This window comes from Microcaecilia unicolor, chromosome 3 (genome assembly GCF_901765095.1).
Source record: "Microcaecilia unicolor chromosome 3, aMicUni1.1, whole genome shotgun sequence".
In the NCBI taxonomy this organism is placed as follows: domain Eukaryota; kingdom Metazoa; phylum Chordata; class Amphibia; order Gymnophiona; family Siphonopidae; genus Microcaecilia; species Microcaecilia unicolor.
Window position 1 is genome coordinate 477,374,195 of NC_044033.1, and position 23,453 is coordinate 477,397,647.

The 23,453-nt window shown below is 44.2% G+C and overlaps 1 protein-coding gene across 16 annotated transcripts in view; it reads left to right on the plus strand.

The window, feature by feature from the left end:
* The window catches only part of RIMS1 (regulating synaptic membrane exocytosis 1), an 871,728-nt gene that overhangs the window by 360,333 nt on the left and 487,942 nt on the right, over positions 1 to 23,453 (plus strand). For 9 of the 16 annotated variants that reach the window (XM_030199026.1, XM_030199033.1, XM_030199030.1 and 6 more), the window contains exons 1-4: positions 8,778 to 8,813; positions 13,709 to 13,808; positions 16,010 to 16,133; positions 19,213 to 19,259. In XM_030199026.1, the coding sequence (XP_030054886.1) occupies positions 8,778 to 8,813; positions 13,709 to 13,808; positions 16,010 to 16,133; positions 19,213 to 19,259 (307 nt within the window). Of the gene's footprint in view, positions 1 to 990; positions 1,102 to 8,777; positions 8,814 to 13,708; positions 13,809 to 16,009; positions 16,134 to 19,212; positions 19,260 to 23,453 lie in introns of those variants that run through there. The other 7 variants (XM_030199020.1, XM_030199021.1, XM_030199022.1 and 4 more) reach the window with 1 other exon arrangement.

The window sequence follows — 23,453 nt, forward strand, 5'->3', positions numbered from 1 at the left end:
CGATAGTGTGGGTGCATGTTTTTGGCGTGCATCGGGCCATTTTTTACCGCATCTGAGAAAAAGGGCATTTTTTAAAATGGGCCTGGAAATGGGTGAGTGCTAAAATTAAAAGTAGCACGCACCTATTTATGGCCTGAGCCCTTACCCACCACCCATTGATCTAGTGGTAAGGGCTCACGCGTTACACGTGCGGTAACCGTTCAGCACGCGCCGACTGCCAATTACCTCAGGGGATGCCGTGTGCATGGAAAATAAAAAAATAATTTATATTATCAGAATGAGTGTGTGCCAAATCTGAAATTTCTGCCAGGGGGGTGCATTAGCCTAGCAGTAGTCTCATTTTGGCACGTGCTACATGGGTGTAGGCCCTACTGCAGCTTAGTTAAAGGGTCCATTAGATATTTAAAAGGCAGAAACAGCTACAATAATACCAAACCACTGTGTACAAGAAAATAACCCATGCAGATGTGCACATAGAAAGAATTATTAATCCACATGACTCTCAACAAAATTATCCATTGGAGTCCAAATTCTAGGGTACTTAAATAAAACCCCTCCCTTTTTCATCTGTGACTTTCCCATATTTCTGAGTGAGAAAGATGACATTCCATCATATATTCATTTTCTGCTTCATATTGTCTTTTGAAGGTTAAAGATGAACTTTATTGCTAAATACAATAAGAGGGTAGCTAACATGATGGTTTTTGCAAAGACCAAACTGGAGGACAGGGGATTTCCAAATCTGTTTATCTCCAAAATTTTACATTTCTCTTCGGTCTGTTACTCCCAAATGTATGTTATTTCCCAATTCATGATCTGACTGACATGTATCATGTTATGCTTTCTAGTGTTTGTGCCAGTGGAATCATGTATACCAAGCTATATTGCAGTGCTTGGAATTACTGTATTGTATCTTCATGTTATCAAGCTGGTCTTTCTTGTATTAGACAGAAATTTCCACTTTTTCCTTGATACTGTATTTTTTCAAAGCATCCTGTAACGTGGCAGCCTTCAAAAGAAGGGGATCGATTAATTGGACGAGTTATTCTGAACAAAAGAACCAGCATGCCAAAGGAATCAGGTGCACTACTAGGGCTGAAAGTAAGTATGATTTCATCCTATATGAATTAATATAATTTTCTTTTCAGTGAGTATGTCATATTAAAATATATTCCAGTACGATCAAATCCATTAATATGTATTATAGAAAAGATGTGATATTTTTATGAGGCCAGGACTAAGAGGTCTGTTTACTAAAATGTGGTAAAATCAGTAGTTTGGTTCAAAATATGCTTTAGACACCTAGTGGAACTTATGTAGTACTACTGCTAGCAGTCAAACTGCCAAATAAGAGAATGCACCACTAGGGGCAGTACTGAGATAGAGCTGCTAGGGGCCAAAGGTTCTATTTTGAACTCAGGTATTGATGAAGAAGCAGAATCATCTAAGGATTGCTCCTGCTTCCCCCAGTAGCCATCAGGGAATACCCTGGTAAGAGCTGGAAGTAGTTCAGGGAATAGGAGTTATTATTGGAGATTTTGGGGGGTGGGGGTTTCTGGAATGCCATTCAGTGGGTTGGGAGGTTCTTTTCTGATGCAGCAGCTGTGATAAGTGCATCATCAATAGTGTGGATTCACTTACCCCCACCTCTTAAGGAGGCAGTAAGTGCACCCATTCTCTACTCATTTCTTGCCGCCTTCCATGGTAACACTTAGAGGGTGAATTATCATGCTAAGGGTCCTGTTTACTAAGGTGGCTGTGTGCTAAGTTACTGCATGCTATTTCATATGGTAACAGTTTACAGCACTTTAGTAAATAGGCCTGTAATCCAGTGGCGTTCCTAGGGGGGCTGACACCCGGGGCGGATAGCTGATGCGCCCCGGCCCCCGGGTGCAGCACCCCCTGGATGCAGCGCGCCCCCCCCCCCACGGCGAAAGAACACCCCCCTGCGTGAAAGAACCCCCCGGGTGCACGCCGCTGGGGGGGTGCCGCGCACGCCTGTCCTTCCTTTGTTTCATTCTCCCGCTCTGCCCTGGAACAGGAAGTAACCTGTTCCGGGGCAGAGGGAGCATGGAACGAATGATGGACAGGCATGCGCTGCACCCCCCCCCCAGCGGCGTGCACCCGTGGCGGACCCCACCCCCCCCCCCCCCTCACAGGAATGCCACTGCTGTAATCTATAGCAGAAACAGAGAATAAAATGGAGAATACCATGAAGCTCCAGTGACAGAAGTTCAGATTAAAGGCCCCGGGAAAAATATCAGAAAAAATCCTTCAAACTAGCTGGAAGATACATGATCGGATATTAGTGCCCCTCCCCTCTTCTTTTTTGGGTTTTCATGCATTCCAGGGGCTGATTAGGTGGAACTTGACCTTTTGTAACATTCTGTAATTTGATAAGAAACATTACTATGTAATTACTAGTAAAAAAGGCCCGTTTCTGACAGAAATGAAACGGGCTCTAGCAAGGTTTTCCTCGGAGTGTGTATGTTTGATAGAGTGTGTTTGACAGTGACTGTGTGTGTGTGAGAGAGAGAGATAGAATGAATGTGTGAGTGTGTGTGTGTGTGTGTGTGTGTGTGTGAGAGAGAGAGAGTGAGACTGTCTCCTGTGTCCCCTGCCCGCCTTTCCAGCCACTCAGCGATTGTTCTGTGTCCCCTGCTCCCCTTCCAGGCACCCAGCGATTCTCCTCTGTCCCCTTTCCCCCCTGTAGCCACCCAGCGATTCTCCTCGCTCCCCTGCCCCCACTCCAGCCGTGTGTGTGTGAGAGTGAGTATGTGGAAGACAGAGACAGTGAAAGTGTGTGTATGTATTTGTGTCTGTGTATGTATGAGACAGAGAAAGTGTGTGTGTGTGTGTGTCTGTGTGAGAGAGTGTGAATATGTGTGTGTGTGTGTGCGCGTGTCTGTGTGAAAGAAAATGTGCGAGGCTAGTGTCAAAATGGAGAGACAGCAGCAAAAGTTTGCATAGCAGAGCACAACCATTTGAGCCAGTTGTTACCTTATCTCCCCTGCCGTCCCCTCCATACCCAATGATTCTTTTTTTGTCTTCCATCCCCTCCGTGTCCCGTGTGTGTGTGTGTGTGTGTGTGTGTGTGAGTGTGAGAGAGAGAGATGCTAGTAGTCCCTGTGACAGTGGAGGATCAGTTGCTCCTTATAGGCAGTTGAGAGTGAGAGAGAGTGAGAAAGAGTGTGCATGTGGTGTTTTTTTTCCTCCCCTCTCATCTCCTCCGTGTCCCTTGTGTGTGTGTGTCTGAATACAACGGTTTATTTTGTTTTTATTTCTCAAGTGTAGTGAGAATGTGTATATGTGTGTGTGTGTGTGTGTGAGAGAGAGAGAGAGAGAGAGTCAGAGAAAGTGTATGTGTGTGTGAGAGTGAGTGTGTTGAAGAGAGAGACAGTGAAAGTGTGTGTGTGTCTGTGTGAAAGAGAGACTGAGAGAGTGATTTAAGTGAGAGAGTGAGAGTGTGTATATGTATGTGTGTCTGTGAAAGAGAGTGTGCAAGGCTAGGGTTCAAAATGGGAAGACAGCAGCAAAATGTTCCATAGCAGAACACAACCTCAGTTATAGGCAGTTAAGAGAGAGAGAGATAGTGAGATAGTGAAAGGGAGTGTGTACTGATGGTTTTTTTTTCCTCCCCTCTCATCTCCTTCTTGTCCCTTGTGTGTGTGTGTTCTAGAGAGAGTGAGAGAGAGGTTAGTTTGGATGTTAGAGATGCAGTGAGAGGCAGCTGTGGGAGGGGGGGTTGTATTTGAGGGAGTCTGCCACTCTCCTTGTTCTGTGTGCCACATGTGATGTTACTGAGGTGCAGCCAGGCATCAACTCCTTGTGAGAAACTTCTCTGACCTGCCTTCTGTGATGTGTGCTGCTGTTGATCGTATCTGTGGTCTCGGGACAGCCTGTCTGCGTCGCTTGAGTGTTGAAAAGCAGCAGCAACAACAATGAAAAAGACCTGCCTCTCTCCTAGGCCGATCGTAGCTACTGTTTAGTGTTTTTTTTTTTTAATTGGTGGCTCGTGCCAGAAGGCAGATCAATGATAGTGTGAGGACGACATTTTCGTGCAGTTGCTAACAGTAAAAAGAAAGACATATGGTGCCCTCGAGATGAATTAAGTGTATTGTTTTGCGATGTTGTCAGTGTTCAGGCTGCATTTTCACCTTTTCGTAGAAATCCTGAGTTTCATCAAAAGGAGATCAGGCTGACAGGCGGTCTCAGCGTCTTGTTCTTGAGGACATACCTTTGACACCTTTGCTGCATCAGCATGCAAGCGCTAGTTTTTTTGAGTGTTAGGGAACTTGTTTTAGTCATCTCACATTGGTCGTCTGTGCAGGTGCTCCTCCTCTCCCCTTTGACGTCGTTGGCTGTGCTTCTCCGGGGTTTTCTCCAGGGGCAGTGATGTAAGGAGAGAGGCTGAGCGGCTGCAGGGACCTGGCAGTCTGAGATGGTTCTGAACGGAGGTGCGTTGTATGAGTTGTTTTTCCTGTGGCCCCCCCCCCCACCCGTCGTCGATATTGGTGAATTGCTCCGCCCTCAACGTCATAACGTTTGACGCGAGGGCGGTGAATAGCTCTGCCTCCGCCCTCAACGTCATAACGTTTGACGCGAGGGTGGGGCCCAGAGACTGTGTTTTTCGAGGCTTCAGAGCTCCTTCCTTTTCTTTGAGTTCTTTGATAGGTGCATGGGAACGATGGAGGCGCACGTATTGAGTGAGCCGTAGGTCCGCCCCTTCTTTTGTTTGATAGGTGCATGACGCATGATTGCATTCCGTTGCGTGGCAACGGCGACTGACGCCTTCGCCTCAGACGCTCCTCCCTTGTTGTATTCCTATTGGTGTGTTGCAGCTGTGACGCTCGTTTCAGATCATGGCGGCGCCCAGATGTACTGTGGTTAAAAGTGGTTACAGAGCTTCGAACATACGAACTTTTGAAGCTTCAAAGTGTGGTTCAGAACGTTCATGGTGCTTTTTATGTCCAGTTGGGGCGTGGCGTAGGTCGCAGAAGGGGCGTGGCTGAGGGCGGTGGTGAGTAGTCCGAATAGCCAGGAGGACTACAGCAGTTCAGGACTTCACTGCCACAGTTGGAGGGAGTTTCAGAACGTTCAAGGTGGGATTTATTTATATAGATCTTTGGAACCAAATTAAAAGGTAATTTCAGAGAAAAAACACCACTAGAGGGAGTCTTCACAGGTAGCCAGCGCAAATTGTTTTATTTCTATACATACAAAAGAGGTCATTGTAGAAAGTTTTTCCATGATGTTAGAAAGCCTCTTTTACACATGGAAAAACGTTTCCTAAAACTGCATATCAGTATATATATATATATATATATATATACACACACACACTCCAATAATGCCGTCCAGGCTGTGTAGTTTGGATGAAGTAAGGTGGAGTTGCAGTGTATGCACAGGTAGCCAGCGCAAATTGTTTTATTTCTATACATACAAAAGAGGTCATTGTAGAAAGTTTTTCCATGATGTTAGAAAGCCTCTTTTACACATGGAAAAACGTTTCCTAAAACTGCATATCAGTATATATATATATATATATATATATATATATATATATATATACACACACACTCCAATAATGCCGTCCAGGCTGTGTAGTTTGGATGAAGTAAGGTGGAGTTGCAGTGTATGCATGCATTTTATATAATATATGTGTACACACATAGAGTACATGCATACATTTTCTGTTGCAAGCAGGATTGAGTTAGGCACACAGCTGAATGCCGATGGTGCCTGGATAGAATAGCTCTTCAAGAACTCATTCAGAACTAGTCTGAAGTTTTCAGCATGCATAGCCCTTCCCATGTGCAACAGTCTCCTCAGTTTCTCTGTTAGTTGCATGGCTTAATAAGGAATGCAATTCTTTGTGAGATGGGAGGTATGGTGTGCCATATTCTAGCAAAGCAAATTTCAAGAAAGCCACAATAGATTCAGGATTTGGTAAGGTTTGACTTCAGTGGGTAGAAGAGTATCAGTTCGTTCTTAGCAGAATTGAATGCAGGATGCTAGCCAGTTCAAAGTTCATTTGGTTGTTAGAATACCAATTCTTTTTGGTGACCAAGGCTTGAAGTTCACTTATTCGTATAGCCAAAGTGACCAATACTAGAAAGAGGACTCTGAAAGTAATATGATTGTGAAGTGGACGCCACTGGCTTAAAAGGCCGCTTCATAAGAGAGTTAAGAACAACACTGAGGATCCATAGCACATGAGGCTTGGTGGATTGATATGAAGAAATCCCTTCATGATCATACAGTGTGAAGCTGAAAGTCTGTCAGTGGAAACATGATTGTGCACTGATGTGTACTCTGATGGAGGACAATTGAAGCCCTAGTCAATAGAGTAGCTACAGGTACTGAAGTATGGTATTCAAAGGCCCCTATTTTGGCCTTCCAGATTGTGACAAAATGCCTAGCCACCCACCTGGGGCTAACCCTGCGGCCATCTGGAGGGTCTGTCCCCAGCACAGTTCAGGTTCACCTGCACCTGCCGCTTGTTCTCTACACTAGCACCCTCCACCCCACCGACTGGGTCTCACTTGCCTCTGGACGAGTCTCCCATTCTCAGGTTATTCCCCTGTGATTTCTAGGTTACTGGGGCCACACTTTCAGGGTTCCATAGTTCCCAGAAAGCACCCACAGATCAAAACACAAGCTACCAGGATTCTTAGTTAGTCCAGGACAGCAAAGTCAGTAAACTAATCAGGTTTATTGTCAGAGTAGAACAGTGAACCATATAGAACAGATGGAAAAGAACATGCAATAACAGATAACTGAATATGGATCAAATATAAAACTATCTAAACATTTATCTACTACCTAAATAGTACCTGGGAAGATCAGGAACAAGATATAGCTGCTCACAGATTATGAAGTTAACTGTTCACAGGGTCTCAGGAAAAGAGAACCTTCTCTTTCCACTTCCTTATCTGAAACTAAAAAATTACCTCATATCTTAAGCTAACAACTTTTGGCGGGATAAAGAAACTGTCACTTCTGATACAGCTTTAACAAAAAAAGACAATTTCCATCTGCTGGCCAATTATGAGAAATACATGTATTCAGTAAAATAATTAGGAGAAATACAAGTCCTAAGTTAAACAATACAGTTACTTAAGTACATAAGTAATGCCACACTGGGAAAAGACCAAGGGTCCATCGAGCCCAGCATCCTGTCCACGACAGCAGCCAATCCAGGCCAAGGGCACCTGGCAAGCTTCCCAAACTTACAAACATTCTATACATGTTATTCCTGGAATTTTGGATTTTTCCAAGTCCGTTTAGTAGCGGTTTATGGACTTGTCCTTTAGGAAACCGTCCAACCCCTTTTTAAACTCTGCTAAGCTAACCGCCTTCACCACATTTTCTGGCAATGAATTCCAGAGTTTAATTACATGTTGGGTGAAGAAAACTTTTCTCCGATTTGTTTTAAATTTACTATACTGTAGTTTAATCGCATGCCCCCTAGTCCTAGAATTTTTGGAAAGCGTGAACAGACGCTTCACATCCACCTGTTCCACTCCACTCATTATTTTATATACCTCTATCATGTCTCCCCTCAGCCGTCTCTTCTCCAAGCTGAATAGCCCTAGCCTCCTTAGTCTTTCTTCATAGGGAAGTCGTCTCATCCCCGCTATCATTTTAGTCGCCCTTCGCTGCACCTTTTCCAATTCTACTATATCTTTCTTGAGATGCGGCGACCAGAATTGAACACAATACTCAAGGTGCGGTCGCACCATGGAGTGATATAACGGCATTATAACAGCCTCACACCTGTTTTCCATACCTTTCCTAATAATACCCAACATTCTATTCGCTTTCCTAGCCGCAGCAGCACACTGAGCAGAAGGTTTCAGTGTATTATCGACGACACTATACAACAAACTTGCCTTTACTTTAACTAACCATCAAATTATCCCAACTGACTCTGTACCATGCATCTTCTTCCCATCATATATCTTTAGCATCATATTTGTTAGTTGAATGTTCTAATGGATGCTTATTAGGTATAACATTAGTATTATGCTAACATTCTATTATATCTCTGGTATTTGAATTCCAGTGCTGTTAAATGTATACATTTTTGATACTGTTTCACTGTAGTTCTGTTATTATGTTTCAATTTACTGTTTTCAAGTTTACCTCATTTATTGTATTTATGTTTATTCTTGGTTATTTTACTATTGTTATACTGTTAAAAAAATGATAAGTTTTATGTTAAATTGTACCTACTGTACACCGCCTTGGGTGAATCTCCTCATAAAGGTAGTTAATAAACCCAATAAATAATGATCCTATCCGCCTTCCCAGCTCCTGATCAGCCTCTGACCCTCCTCTCTCCCACGATAAGTCTCAGACCCCCCTCTCCTCCAATCAGCCTCCGAATCCCCCTCTTGCACCCGATCAGCCTCAAAACCCCCGCCTGCCCCCCAATTAAGATCAGAGCCCTCCTCCTGCCTCCCCCTGATCAGCTTCAGAACCCTCTCCCTTCCCTGCCCATCACTCCTAGTGGTCCAGTGGTCATGGGACAACTTCTAATGGTAGTCTCACAGTATTACCTGGGGTCTGAGGGGGCCCTGAGGCTGTTTGAGGGGCAGGACAGTGGATGTGAAAAAAATCCTTCAGGTTTCTTTCGAAGCTGAGGAGAATCAGATCATATTTCTCACCTGACATCTTTAGACTGTTAGTTCAATCCTTCATTTTAACTCAGTTCGATTTACTGCAATTTCATCTATGTTGGATGTAAGGAGGGTGTCCTAAAAAGGCTGCAAATGGCCCAAAATACTGCAGCTAGGCTTGTCCTCAAGGTATCATGTTTTGATAGAGCCACTCCATTATTATGCAAGCTTCACAGCTGCTCATTAAAGCCAGAATTATTTGTAAATTAGATGTTTTTGTCTTTCAAATATTATATGGCACAACACTGGATTACATGCAACCCTTAATAACTATTCTTCTATGCAGTATAACCTCTTGTTTTAGGAACTACCTTAGACTTTGTCTTCCAGATTGCAAGAGAGTGTGCTTTAAGTCAGTTCACCCTGCAGACTGTCATGATCCTTGGGTCGCTGAAGTGTGTGAGCCCTTGTACCCTTTCCCTAATGTAGGAGTAGGCAGTCTACAAGCTAGAGGTACTTCACCTGCGGCAACCGCCATTCCCCAGGGGTTCAGCCCCCAAGTTCGGGTGGCCAACGGAACTTAGGAGGAGGATGAAAGGAGAGACCGGTGGGCAGGGGCCTGAAGCAGAGGAAGCGGAACTGAACAAGGAGTGGAAGGAGCGGGTTTCACTATTCACCCAGCAGGGCAAGGACAAGGCCCAGGCAGGTCCTCAGACAAAGAGTAGAAAAGATCAGTAGTTAACCAGGTAAGTTATCAGGCGGGCAGCAATGCAGATGAGTATTGGTATCTGGGCAAGGTTCAAGGCAGCAAGGCAAGTCAGCATTGGTATCCGGGCAGGGTTCAAGGCGGGCAGCAAAGTAGGTCATCACTGGTATCTGGGCAAGGTTCAAGGAGGGCAGCAAGGCAGGTCAGCATCGGTATCCGGGCAAGGTTCAAAATGGGCAGCAAGGCAGATGGAGAATAGCGCACCAGGAACTACAGACACAAATAGTAGCTGAGGAATCAAGCAATGTGCCAAGGCTGCAGATAAGGTTGAGGGCATCTGACATCATACGGTAGCATGGTGAACAGCATGGCATGGACCAGTGTGAGAGGAGCACATGCAAACCATCAGGATGATAGCGTGGGCGCATCACTCACAGCCGGGATGGCATCATGGCTCACACTGCTCTGGTAAGGTGCCACCGTGATGCAGACTTTAGATACCAAGTGCTAAGTGGAGGAACTCACTGCCAGTGGCAATCAAGGGTCAGCCTGATTACTTGGTATTTCACAAAAGACTGAAAACTTTCCTCTTTGATTGGTTTCTACTCATTGATGGAGTGTGTTAGACTGGAACTGGCCATCAATGGTTTATTATTCTTATTTGTATCTTATTTGTGCTACTCTGTTCTTGCTTGATATTTTGGTTATGGTATTGTAAGCCTTGTCTGTTGTTTTATTTATTGTAAGCCACATTGAAGTTGAGTATGTTCAGGATAATGTGGGGTATACATTTCAAAATAAATAAATGTGTGGACTTTGTTTATGCAGATCCCAGCCAATATTTGGCCAGGACCTGTGTAAGTATTTTATAAGGGTCCTGGCTGAATATTGGCTGGGACCAGCATAAGTCCAAGTGGCTGTCTTCAGTCTGGACAGACCCAATATTCAGTGCTAGTGCCTGGACATAGCCCAGTTTTGAGTATGAGGGCTTAATTCTGCCTGTGGCTGAATATTGACTGATATTGATTCATAATGTAACCCTAAGGGGTTAAAATAATCTTACCTGGGCTCCTCCAGAGGAAAAAAAAATAAGGGTTCTAAAGTGACATCACTATGGGACAACAGCTGAGCAAGCTGAGTCCTGGTTGTCTTGGCAACAGCTTGCTGTTCAGTTAAAAGTTGGGCAGAGAAGAAGCAGTTGAAGCAGAAAAGGAAGAGGTTGTGTGCTGCAGTGTGGCTGGGACTGGCAGAGCATCATAGTCACTAACTGACAGTAAGAGGAGTTTGGAGTGAGGGAAAGGAGTTGGAGTGAGGGCCTGAATTCCAGTTTCTTAAGGGCTTGAGGTTATTTTCCGGTTTAGAGTTGAAAATTGGGAGTATTGGGTTCTGAATGTATAAGGGGTAACAGGATAGGGATAGTAGGAGGGAATGGATGTGATTTAGTGGGGAATTAATGGTGAGGGACCTTAATCTGATCTCCAGTGTACTTAAAGGTTAAACCAGTGTTAAAGTGTTTGTGTAAGGGAGGGGGATGTAATAGAATGTTATGGGAGCAGGAATGTAGAGGGTGAATGCTGCAGCAGAGAAAGTGTGAATGCGCTTCAGACCTGCTTCTGCAAGGATAGGGTAACAACGTGAGACTAGGGTTTACAAGCAAGGGTACTTTACTTGAATTTTCTTTGGATTAGCTAGGGTCCCCAGTGTTGATCAACTAAATGTGATGTCACACACAGGGAAACGCTATTTTAAGATAGGGAGAAAGGGTATTGCCTCCCATTTATTTTCTTAAGGGAAGGTGTAGGGAGAAGACAAGAATCCTAAGGAGCTGGTGGTTGAAGAGGTTCTGGGCCCCCCACACAAGAAAGGCTTCCCTACGCCAACAAAGAGACTAAGTTCTTCACAGCTAAGTGACATCTGCCTCATCACTAAAAAGGAAGAGAAAGGAAGAAATACTTACCTGGTTGGGGAATACATTCCTGTTGTCCAAAGAGTTTGATTCTGTAAAACAAAATTTATTGACAAAGAATCAAATTCTTGATGCAGTTACAAAGAAAAGAACAATTGCAGAATGTACTGACAGAAGGGGTTTGCAAAGTTGAGAGGTTGCACAAGAGAAACAAAAACACGTATCTGATGCTAGTTGTATCCTTCAGCTGGTAAGGTGATCCTGTGTAGAAACAAAGAAGCAAATGTTAATAGTCACAGTGTTTATTCTTGAAAAGTTTAAGAGTTGTTAATAAAAACAGAATTGCATTGAGAAATGGAAACATAGTAGCTTAAGTGACTTTTACAATTTTAAGCATAGAGAACAAGCAGTGAAATACCATTTAGTGTGTATGTTATAAATTATTGAAATGTTGAGTTAATAATTGTCCTAAATAATTTTTTTAAAAAAACCCCTTAAAATCAGCTCCATTTCTCTAGTTTTATTTGTGTCTTCTCTCCCCTTCTGGGTAAGGTGTTCGTGGTACTCGGTCCCGACTACTTCAAACAAACTGAACCACAACACATTGGTACATCTAGTTTGACCCAGGAGTAGGGGAGGGGCTTACAATAGGGTCCAATATTCAGACCATGCGAGGTAGCCAGGCTGCCTCCTGCAGTCGGTGTTGAGCCCAGATATTCAATACTGGAACTGGCCATTGACCAGCATTGAATATCTGGTGGTTTTTGGCTGGTTTAAATTTAACTGGCCAAGCCAATGTTCAGCGTTGGCCAGTTAAGTTTAAACTGGCCAAATATATTCCAGCTAGAGCTGACCATCTCTTCTTGCCTGTTGGTTTACTCCCTTGTTTCATTGGAGCTATGCCGCATACCAAGAGAAAGGGAGTGGTTTGTGAAGTTCCTGCAGCAGTTTGAACCTCTTCTCTTGTGCAGCAGACAATTGTACAGTAAGAATAAAAGGACTCTTGCTTGTCTCGGTCTTGAAGGCCCAGCTGTGCTTTTTTTCTTTGGTTGTCAGCGTTATTAGAGACATCTCTGAATAAAAATTCTGAATGGATGACTTTGATTGCATCTTTTGTATTTGAACAAGATCTGAATGCTATATTGAGATTATAGTTTAGAAACTCTCATACTCTCTTCTGTAGAAAGAAAGTCTGGATTTATCCAGACATAACTAAACAGATTCAGGATCGTATGAAGGCCTTTTTGGCTTTACGTCCAGAAGTGTTATCTCGGGGGGGGGGGGGGGGGGGGGTCTGATTTTTTACTATCGTATTTTTACTTTTTTTCAACCTGAGCAATTAAGATCCTTCTTAGTCTTGAAGAACATCATAACTGGATAGTCCTAGCAAGCTATGTTTGAACTGTTTGAGTAGAATTAATTTCATGTTAATGGCCTTTCTTCTGTTATCTAACTTCCTACCGGCCCTCATTTGTGTCTCCTGTTGTTTGCTCCCCTCCCTTGATGTTCCTTAATCTCTGCCCCGACCTTGAATTTGTATGATGTTCTTTTCATAAATGTTGTGAGCCACATAGAGCCTGCCATAGTGGGAATCTGTGGGATATAAATGTTCTAAATAAATAAATAGTTTCTTATTTTGATGCCTTGGTGTTTATTGCCTTCCTATCCTTGCATGGTGGTCTCAGAAGGAGTGTTTTGTTACCTAGTGATATTTTATTTTTTCTTTTAGTATTATTACCTTCCATTTTATTATACAATTGTTTAAACATGTTTGTTAATTTGAAATACATTAAAAAAAAGATATTCTAGATATTGTGGTGGCTTATTTGATCACCAAATTGAGCTGGCGATGCACTGAATATCGGCGGATAGCTGGTTATATCTTGCAATATGTTATCCACTAAGCTCTAACCAGCAATATTCAGCGGGAGATAGCTGGCTATCTCCTGCTAAATATTGCTGGATAGCCGGTTAAGTGCCATTTAACCAGCCAGGAGTTGTTCCTGGCCAGTTCAATGGTTTTAAATATCGGGCGGATAGAGTACATGCACACAATTACATCTTCTTTAGAACAGGTGTAAAATTGGGCATTGTTCAGAATAGTACTGAGTTCTTTCATAAAAGCACTTTGGTGCCTATTTTGCCTTAAAAAAAGAACTGATAAAATGCTATACTCAAAATATCATTAACATCATGGACTCCTATGGCATAAACATCATTTATCCCAACCATAAGAGCCGACTCTGTGGGTGCTGTTAGTGCTTGAGCACCCCCAATATTGAGAAAATATCTTGTATGTGTCCAGGGAGTGGGTATTTCCACTGGGCTTAGCACCCCCAATAATTTTGAAAAGTTGACTCCTATGATCCCAACCAACTTTACCCTGTGTTTAAAAGTCAAATTGGTTATATTCTTATTTGAATATGTGTTCCAGTGCTCTGTTTGGAATCTCATGGGTTTGTGATTGTTTAGGTCGTTGGAGGAAAGATGACAGACACAGGTCGCCTTGGTGCCTTCATCACCAAAGTAAAAAAAGGAAGCCTAGCTGACATTGTGGGACACCTAAGAGCAGGTAACAAATAAAATCATTTTGATGCAATAAGTATATGGAAATCAGTACTAAAAATAATGGAGCTGATATTCAGCCTGTGTCAGTGTTTTAAACATTAGCCACTATGGGTTAAAAAAAACACCATATATTCAGCTCTGGTATCTGGATATCAGCCAGAGCTGAATATCCAGGATGCAGAGCTGTCTGGTTAACAATGATATTCAAAATGATAACCAGATAGCTAACTGGGTAAAGTTAAGACAGCATTTTGCTGTCTAACTTTTTCCAGTTAGCTATCTGGTTAGCGGTCTGAACATCACTGTTGACCAGACCACCTTTGACTCTGCTTAGTTTCTACCTGTTCCCTTTTTGTGAAGTCCACTGCACTGACCTTTGCCCCTTAGCTCTGCTGGGATGTCTTTGTTGCCAGTTTATTGGAATTGTGCCACACAGCTATCCCTATGATTTTTTTTTTGTGAGTTTTTCTCTAGGACATAGACATTTTCCCGGTTTGAAAATTGCCATGTTCAAGAAGAGGATTTTAGATGTTTTCAGCAAAACATCTACAATTGGCCTTGGGCATTATATCAAAAATGCCCCTCTCTACATTTTCATAAAACATGCTAAAAATAGGTTTCTTCCTGCCCTATTACCTAGGCGCTCTGTTATAAAATTACTCCCTAAAGGTTTATTGCATTTTATTTAGCATGCATGTTAAGATTAGTGTGTAGTGTGCAGTAAATTTAAAACAAATCGGAGAAAAATTTTCTTCACCCAACGCATAATTAAACTCTGGAATTCATTGCCGGAAAATGTGGTGAAGGCGGTTAGCTTGGCAGAGTTTAAAAAGGGGTTAGACGGTTTCCTAAAGGACAAGTCCATAAACCACTACTAAATGGACTTGGGAAAAATCCACAATTCCAGGAATAACATCTATAGAATGTTTGTACGTTTGAGAAGCTTGCCAGGTGCCCTTGGCCTGGATTGGCCACTGTCGTGGACAGGATGCTGGGCTCGATGGACCCTTGGTCTTTTCCCAGTGTGGCATTACTTATGTACTTATAATAACATGTTATCCAGTATGGTAGGGCTTCTGAAATATGTGCTTGAGATCTCACATCCAGTCAGGTTTTTAGGATACCCACAATGAATATAGATGAGCTAAATGTGAATATACTAAATTTGCAATCTTAGCAAATCTATCTTATCTCGTTTTCTTATTGATTTCCTGAAAACTCAACTGGCTTTAGGGTACCCAGGATAGGTTTGGAAGAACTACATTAAGGGGTCCTTTTACCAAGCTGCACTGAAAAATGGCCTGCGCTAGTATACGCTTGTGTTTTGGATGCGTGCAGATCCATTTTTCAGTGGGCTTGTAAAAAAGGCCTTTGGGGGGGGGGGCTGAAAATGGTTGTGCGGCAAAATGAAAATTTTAGGACTGAGACCTTACCGCCACCCGTTCACTTAGTGGTAAGGTCTCACGCGTTAACCAGGTGGTAATTGTCAGCGTGTGTACAATGCCGATTACCATCTGGTTAGCACTGCATGCCGGAAAATTAAATATATATTTTGGTGCATGTAGTGGACGTACGTAAAAAAATGAAATTACCACCCGGGCTACATGGTAGCCAGGCGGTAGTTACGAATTGGCGCACATAGGTGCCTACTTGGTTTAGTAAAAGGGCCCCTGAGTCCCTCTTATGTATACTAAACTAGCCCCAATAGGCATCACTCTGTACATAATGGGGGCTGGAGTCAGTAAATGGAGTTCAAATTGGGGCCCAAAAAAATAAGCGCTGAGTACTTTTCTAAAAAGAGTGGCAGGAGGGAGGTGTCAGCTTCAGCTTTTTGACATCATGCCATCTCTTATTCTCAATCTAACCTCCTTGGGCCCACCCGTGCACCACCCAAACTCCATGTAATGACCCACCATTGATTAGTGCTGTGTACTTAGAAAATAGAGCAGAGCTGGAAACCACTCACATGCACGCAGATGTGTTTGCTTATACATTGAAATAACTTAACTAGAATACCAGTGTTTATGCACATATTTGCTGCTTAAATCTAGGTGGCTCCTTATAGAATTACCCCCTAACTGCTTACTGCAGATTAGGAAACAGGCCCAAACATATGAAAAGTCAATATTTCATATCCTGTTTTCAGATCCATTTTTTTCAGAGCTTGTATACTGATTGCTTGTTCTTTTTGTTTTTTTGTTTAAGGGGATGAAGTCCTAGAATGGAATGGTAAACCATTGCCTGGAGTGACAAATGAAGATGTTTACAACATTATTTTAGAATCAAAAGCAGAAACTCAAGTTGAAATTATTGTTTCAAGACCTATTGGGTAGGGAACAACATTATATCTATACTAGTTCTTAGAACATAGTCATTTGCAATCACTTTAATTATTTTATATCTATATCTATATATCTATATAGATATAGATAAGTAAGAAAAAGCCATCAGCTAATGGAAAACTGGACATTATCTTGTGGAAGAGGTAACTATTCACGTAAAAATTCACATTAGGTAATTGCATAGACTACACACAAGGCTGCCTTCTAGTTGACCTCTGACTATGAGAATAATTTTATAAACATTTTATATGCATAAAATGCTTTTTCAAAATATTTGATCATGCCTAAAATTACATACAATTCAAACCAATGCATGCATATACAGTAGGTGTGCTCAAGGGAGAAGTTTGGGTGGAGAGTGGGCGGAGTTACAATTATACATGCATTTTTATAAAATACATGCCTATGTGTGTACACACTAACATATAGGCCTACTCCCAAGCAGACGTAGATGTAAGATCCACTATCTAGGAACTATCTCTGCAGAATTTGTGCTAGTATTTTATAGACACATAAGAAGGTAGTTATTAAGGTATGTTATGGCCTTAACGCATTCTATATAGTAATAAGGTGCAAAGCATGCATATGCATGTAAAATACCAATTTACTATATAAATTGGATAATGCAGCTTGCACCAAACACTGGAAGCTGCATTATTTTCCTTCCTGGAAGCACTGGGTCATTAACCTGCAACCCAATGCTCACAGGCCACATTTTTAAGGGGGTAGGCATTAATAAAGTTATCTCTCCCTTCTTGCCAAAGCCTCCCAGCAAGCACATCCTTCTCCTGAAGATTCCCCGCTTCATAACCCCCCTGAAGACTCCTATGACAAATCCACTCTTCCAAAGAGCCCCTCTCTACCCTAAAGATCTCCTACCCTTCCGTAGGCTCCCGAGCCTAGCTTTAGAAACCACTAGTGTTTGGGGGAATGGGGTAGGAGTGGGACTGTCTTTCTTCTATGTTTGTGCAGCACTGCGTACGCCTTGTAGCGCTATAGAAATGCTAAATAGTAGTAGTAGTGGTCCCCAGTTGTTCCTGCTTCTGTCATCACTGGGTTCAAAATGGTGCCAATGACCTCTAGTGATATTCTCCTGGTACTACTGCTAGGGCTCTGGGCCTTTTGATGTCACACAAACATCCTATAAAAATGCAGGTTAAAGTATGTGCTGATGGTTTTTTCAGTTTGTGTGGCTGGCAGGACCTAATGCTCTGCTTATACTGCAGTTGCTTTTTTCTACTCTATGGGGGCTACTCCTGAGAAGGCTTGCTGGCAGATATCACATTCATGTAATAATATACAAAAAATAAAAAGGTCCTTTTACTAAGCTGCGGTAAAATTTTACTGCGGCTGTGAAAAAGGGCATTTTTCAATGAGCGTGCACTAAATGATAAGTAGCATGTGTCTATTTACTGCCTGAGCCCTTACCGCCAGCCATTGACCTGGCAGTAAAGGCTCATGCGCTGCTTGTGCAGTAATCATGCATCAAGCGCCAGTGTGGCCATACTGCTAGGAACGTCCCTCCCCTCCCCGCAGTAGAAAATAGAAAATTATTTTCTACCGCGGGAACCAGCATGTGCCAACTTTGGAATTACCGCCGGGCGCCTGTGCTACACTTGCAGTAGTGCCAATTTGGCGCACGCTACCCACGCGTTAGCCCTACCGCTTCTTTGTAAAAGGGCCCCAAAGTTTGTTAGAACAGCAGGAACTGCATACACTCACGGTTCCTGAACATTTAATTATTAAGCAAATGAAACCTCAAATCTCTTGATAGGGGAGCATCACAAGGCTTTTTTTTAACCCACTATCTTACAAGGTGTCCTGTTACTATCATTGGTTTATGAGAAGACGAAAAAAAGAATTAGTGAAAAAACCTCCCAGTACTGGAGAAAAATAACAGATTCCCAAAAATCCTCAATCTCCGGAGACCAGTGGTGTAGCCAGTATGGGGCCACAGGGGCCTGGGCCCCCGTAGATTTGCCCCTGGACCCCCCTGTCACCAACCCGCCCAACCCCCCCTCCCGCCGCCAACCCGCCATCGCCTACCTTTGCTGGCGGGGGACTCCAACCGCTGCTAGCTGAGCCGGGGTCCTCTTCTTCCCAATCCCACGCAAGGCTTCATTCTAGTCTGACGTCCTGCATGTTGTATGTGCAGGACATCAGACTCGAACGAAGCCTTGCGAGGGATTGGGAAGAAGAGGACCCTGGCTCGGCTGGCGGGGGCTGGGGTTCCCCATCAGCAAAGGTAGGCGACAGCGGGTTTGCGCCGGGAGGGGGGGTCAAGAGGGTTGTTGGCGGGGGGGGTCAAAGTTGGTGGCAGGGGGGTTCGGCAATGGCAGAGTGGGTCAAAGTTAGTGGTTGGGGGGTTCAGCAATGGCGGGGGGGGGGGGGGGTCGGCGGCACCGGGGGGGGGGGGGGCTAAAATGTGCCCCCTCACCTTGGGCTCTGGACCCCCCTCCGGCCGAAGTCTGGCTACACCCCTGCCGGAGACTGCTTCTTCAGGAGCCGAGCCGTAAAATTAAATCTCAATAACTGCCAATTGCCCTTATTGTAGAAGCAAGCTAGCAAGCTTGGCAGGAAAGGTTCTACAGTAAGGGTGATTGGCACCTATTGAGATTAAATTTCAAGGCTTGGTTCCTGAAGAAGCAGTCAATAGCGAAACGGATGGCTTCATGAAATCAAAAGAGCCTTAAGCTAAGCACAGCTGGCTTGCTCTTTATAATTTAGATAAGAAAAGAGAAAATAAGATATTGAATTCATTAAAAGTATGTTAATTATTATGAATAGTATGGGATTTTTTTCAGACCAACGATGGTGGTTGAATTATAAGGCTTTTGTATGCCTAAAATGTTTAGGGTACAAAGTCACTGAGGTCTTTTTCTCCCTTGATAATTTTTGAATGTAAGTGAATATCTGGAGACTTAGCTTGAAGAGTGAGAAACACATCTAATTCTAAGTGTATTCACATCTTGCATGTAGTTACTGGTTGCATTATTAAATCCATACAAGGGAACTGAGTAGCTTATACATTAATAACAGTGTATTTCTATACTTGTCTGCTTTCAGTGACATTCCGAGAATTCCTGAGAGCTCTCATCCTCCACTGGAATCCAGTAAGTAATTCACTTAATTGTGGATTTGCTTCCTTTGATGTAGAATAATGATTTTAGAAGGCCTGAGTGCCATTCACACATAGGCGTAGACTGGGGGGGCGAGGGGGGGCAATGCCCCCTCAAACGACGCCGCCGCGCCATTAGTTTAAAAAAAAAAACACATGCAGGCACGGGCTCCTCTCCATCCGCTTGGCTTCCCTGCCCTCTCTGTCTGCGTCCTGCCTTCCTCTGACGTCAGAGGAAGGCGGGACGCAGACAGAGAGGGCAGGGAAGCCAAGCGGACGGAGAGGAGCGTGTCCGTCTACCCCTCTCTCTTCCTCCCTCCCTCCGGCGCAGGCAGCAGTCTTTTTCAGTGTTCCTGGCAGCGGTAGCGATGTACACGCTGCCTTCGGCTCTGCCCCAAAGCCTTCTCTTCAACCTCCTGTTCCCGCATAGGTGGGAACAGGAACTTGAAGAGAAGGCTTCCGGGGCAGACCGAAGGCAGCGTGTACATCGCTACCGCTGCCAGGAACGCTGAAAAAGCTGAAGACTGTTGCCTGCGCCGGAGGGAGGGAGGAAGAGAGGGGGTAAACGGAGTCACGATCTTGGACCTCGCGGGGGGGGGGGCAGTAGAAGGAAGATGGATGGAACTGGGCAGGGTGGGGAGCAGAGGGAAGATGGATGGTACTGGGAGGGGTGGGGAGCAGAGAGATGGACCAGGAGATGGATGGGATTGGGAGAGGTCAGGCACAGCAGAGGGAAGGAGCCGAAGATGGATGGGACGGAGGGATGGTGAGCAGAGAGAAGGAACAGAAGATGGATGGGACTGGGAGGGGTGGGGAGCAGAGGGAAGGAGCAAGAGATGGATGGGACTGGGAGGGGTGGGGAGCAGAGGGAAGGAGCAAGAGATGGATGGGACTGGGAGGGGTGGGGAGCAGAGGGATGGACCAGGAGATGGATGGGATTGGGAGAGGTCAGGCACAGCAGAGGGAAGGAGCAGAAGATGGATGGGTCGGAGGGATGGTGAGCAGAGGGAAGGAACAGAAGATGGATGGGTCAGAGGGGTGGTGAGCAGAGGGAAGGAACAGAAGATGGATGGGACTGGGAGGGGTGGGGAGCAGAGGGAAGGAGCAAGAGATGGATGGGACTGGGAGGGTGGGGAGCAGAGGGAAGGAGCAAGAGATGGATGGGACTGGGAGGGTGGGGAGCAGAGGGAAGGAGCAAGAGATGGATGGGACTGGGAGGGTGGGGAGCAGAGGGAAGGAGCAAGAGATGGATGGGACTGGGAGGGTGGGGAGCAGAGGGAAGGAGCAAGAGATGGATGGGACTGGGAGGGGTGGGGAGCAGAGGGAAGGAGCAAGAGATGGATGGGACTGGGATGGTGGGGAGCAGAGGGAAGCCTACTGGAAAGAAGACACTGCATAAAACAGAAGACACTGGGACCAAAGCGAATAGAGAAACTAAATGATCAGACAACAAAGGTAGATAAAAGTATTTTATTCATAATTTATTAATTGAAATGTGTCAGCTTTTTGAAATGTGCATCTGTGATATTTTGCCTGTAAATTTCAATTCCTTCCTCCATATTAGCATATTCATTTGCATATGTATATATGCAAATGATATGCTAATATGCTCCGCACGTTCTTTGCCCCCCCCCCAAATGAAACAGTCAAACTACGCCTATGCATTCACATTGTAAAAACCTAATTCATACATGTAAATAAGGACATATATATAAGTAGTGATTTCAGAAAAGCGTCAATTTAAAGGGCTGATCTGCAGAGGCACTATTTTATTCAAAATCTGTTTGAGGGAGCAGCTGCTCCCCTTGCTACCTCGCTAGTTATGCCTCTGAGTGGGTTATGTCCTTCGTTCAGCAGACAGAGATAGAGAACAAGACAATTTCTAGTGACATCACTGGTATAAGAGGAGGTGAAGTCTGGAGCTAGTCAGTATTTCTCTACCTCCAGCAAATGATGCAGGTTAGATTGATGCAGCTGTTTTTTGTTTTGTTCTCTGGTGGTTTGATTCCCTCAGTCTCAGATCATGGCCTGTGTTCTGGTTGAGTCCAGGGGCCACCTGATCTCCTAGGAATAGGTCCATTGACCCTTCCAGATTGAGTTGGAGGTGCTTTGTGCTCACCCTCCATCGCTCTGAGCTCTTGCCTAAAAGCTTGAGATCATGAAAGTGAATATCCTGTGGGGCCCCTATCAGAGGGGCTGTAGGTTCCTTTTGAAGTCCTCTTTCCTCCATCTCCCTCCATCCTCCTCCAGAGCCTATGAAGAATTAAGAAAAAAAACAAAAAAAGAGCAGCAAGCAGACTTTGTAAGGCTGCTATTTAATAAAGCTATTTAATAAATTAACAAACAAAAGAGACATAAGTGCTGGGAGCTCTGGATCAGGGAGCAATCTGGTCCTGCTGTCCCAGTTCTGTTCCTAGGAAGACCCTTATTCAGAGTTCAGAGTTTGGGTGAGTGTGGCTTGAGGGAAGGTGAACATGGAAAACCATACAATCCCACGCAATCAAAAGCAGCACACAAAGAAAGTGGGAATGACCAGAGCGGTGATCCAGAATGAAAAAAGTCCTTTATTGAATTGAATATCAACATGTCCTATATGAAGCACGTACAGTAACACTAACTTGTAGAAGTAATACTATGAAGACACTAAGCAAGAGTTACTGTGCTTCATGGAGGACTTGTTGATATTCTATTCAATAAAGGACTTTTTTCATCCTGGATCACTGCTTTGGTCATTCCCACCTTCTTTGTATACTGGAAGGTAAACATGTCTATCAGACTCTGTGGATCATGCTGCAGCTGATTGCTCTTCACAGCTGCTGGTTAGCATGCTCTGGTTGTGGGATGGGAGAGCCTGTTCCAAGGTTTTACAAGGAAAGGGATGTTAGAGACTGATTGTAGTTCTCAGGCATTTCCTGGTCAAATGAGCACCTACTGCCCTAGGTGACTGCCTAGCCTTGTCTAATAATTGGGCTGACTCTGTCCATAGGCTACCAGTGTATGAACAATTTGTCTTGTGGTGAATCTCTGGTGATGCACCTCTTTTGTAGTAGGAGCTCCCCGTGCTGATTGATCAGGTGGTGTAGGATCTTTAGCTCAGGGTGGCTCCTTAAGAGGGGCCCAAGAATGGGAATCCTATTCCAAAGGGTTTTTATAATCTCTTAAAGGCCTTCCCTCTTCAACCGGTACTGTCAAATATATTCTCAAGGCGTGGGAAGCTACTGATACAGTTCTGCATTAATACAGATTTATAGGGAGGCTGTATCTGCTTCCCATGGTGGATTTGGATAGATTGTTTTCAGTCTCTGAGATCATTGCACTGGTCATGGTGGTGACCCAAGAAATAACAATTCCAGTGGAGGAGTGGCCTAGTTGTTAAGGTGGTGGACTTTGGTCCTGGGGAACTGAGAAACTGAGTTCAATTCCCACTTCAGGCACAGGCAGCTCCTTGTGACTCTGGGCAAGTCACTTAACCCTCCTTTGTCCCAGGTACAAATACGTACCTGTATACAATATGTAAGCCGCATTGAGCCTGCCATGAGTGGGAAAGCGCGGGGTACAAATGTAACGAAAAAAAAAGGTAATGATTCTTTTGGAGCAGCTCCTCATCTCTGCAGTCCTTGAGGTGCAGGAGCCCATTTGTGGGGGATGTATTGCCAGCTGCTGGGTCCTATAGCCTCCAGCCTCTCCAGAGACAGCTAGATTGGAGTTAGGGGCTGGCTGTCTGGCCACTGTACTCTATAATTTGGTCTGAATATGCTGAAACTCTGTGGCCTCGTCTTTGGCAGCTCATCGTTGACTCTGGCTGCAGCATTGGATGGCGTTTTTTAAGTAATTTCTCTTTAAGCTGCCCTTCAAAGGCTGCTTGTTATTTGGTTAGGAACTGGAGAACTTGGAGGACCTAGGAGATGTGAGGCCCTAGTGCATACCTGAGGACAAAGCCAGGAAAATGGAAAGATTGTCAGGAAGTAGAGGTCAAACTCATAACCGGAGCTGGTTTTGCTCCTTTAGGAACTCAGGGGCTGGAGGCTCTGGAATAAAGGTCAAAAAGGTCATCTCTTTTGAGGGGGTCTGCAGGTCTCACAGTCACCATTGACTTCAGAAAGTAAAATCATATTTTTTTTTCTGTTTCATGGGCTGCACAAAAGTGAGGCAGCCTATACTTTGCAGAATAAAGTGGTTCTGGTCATTG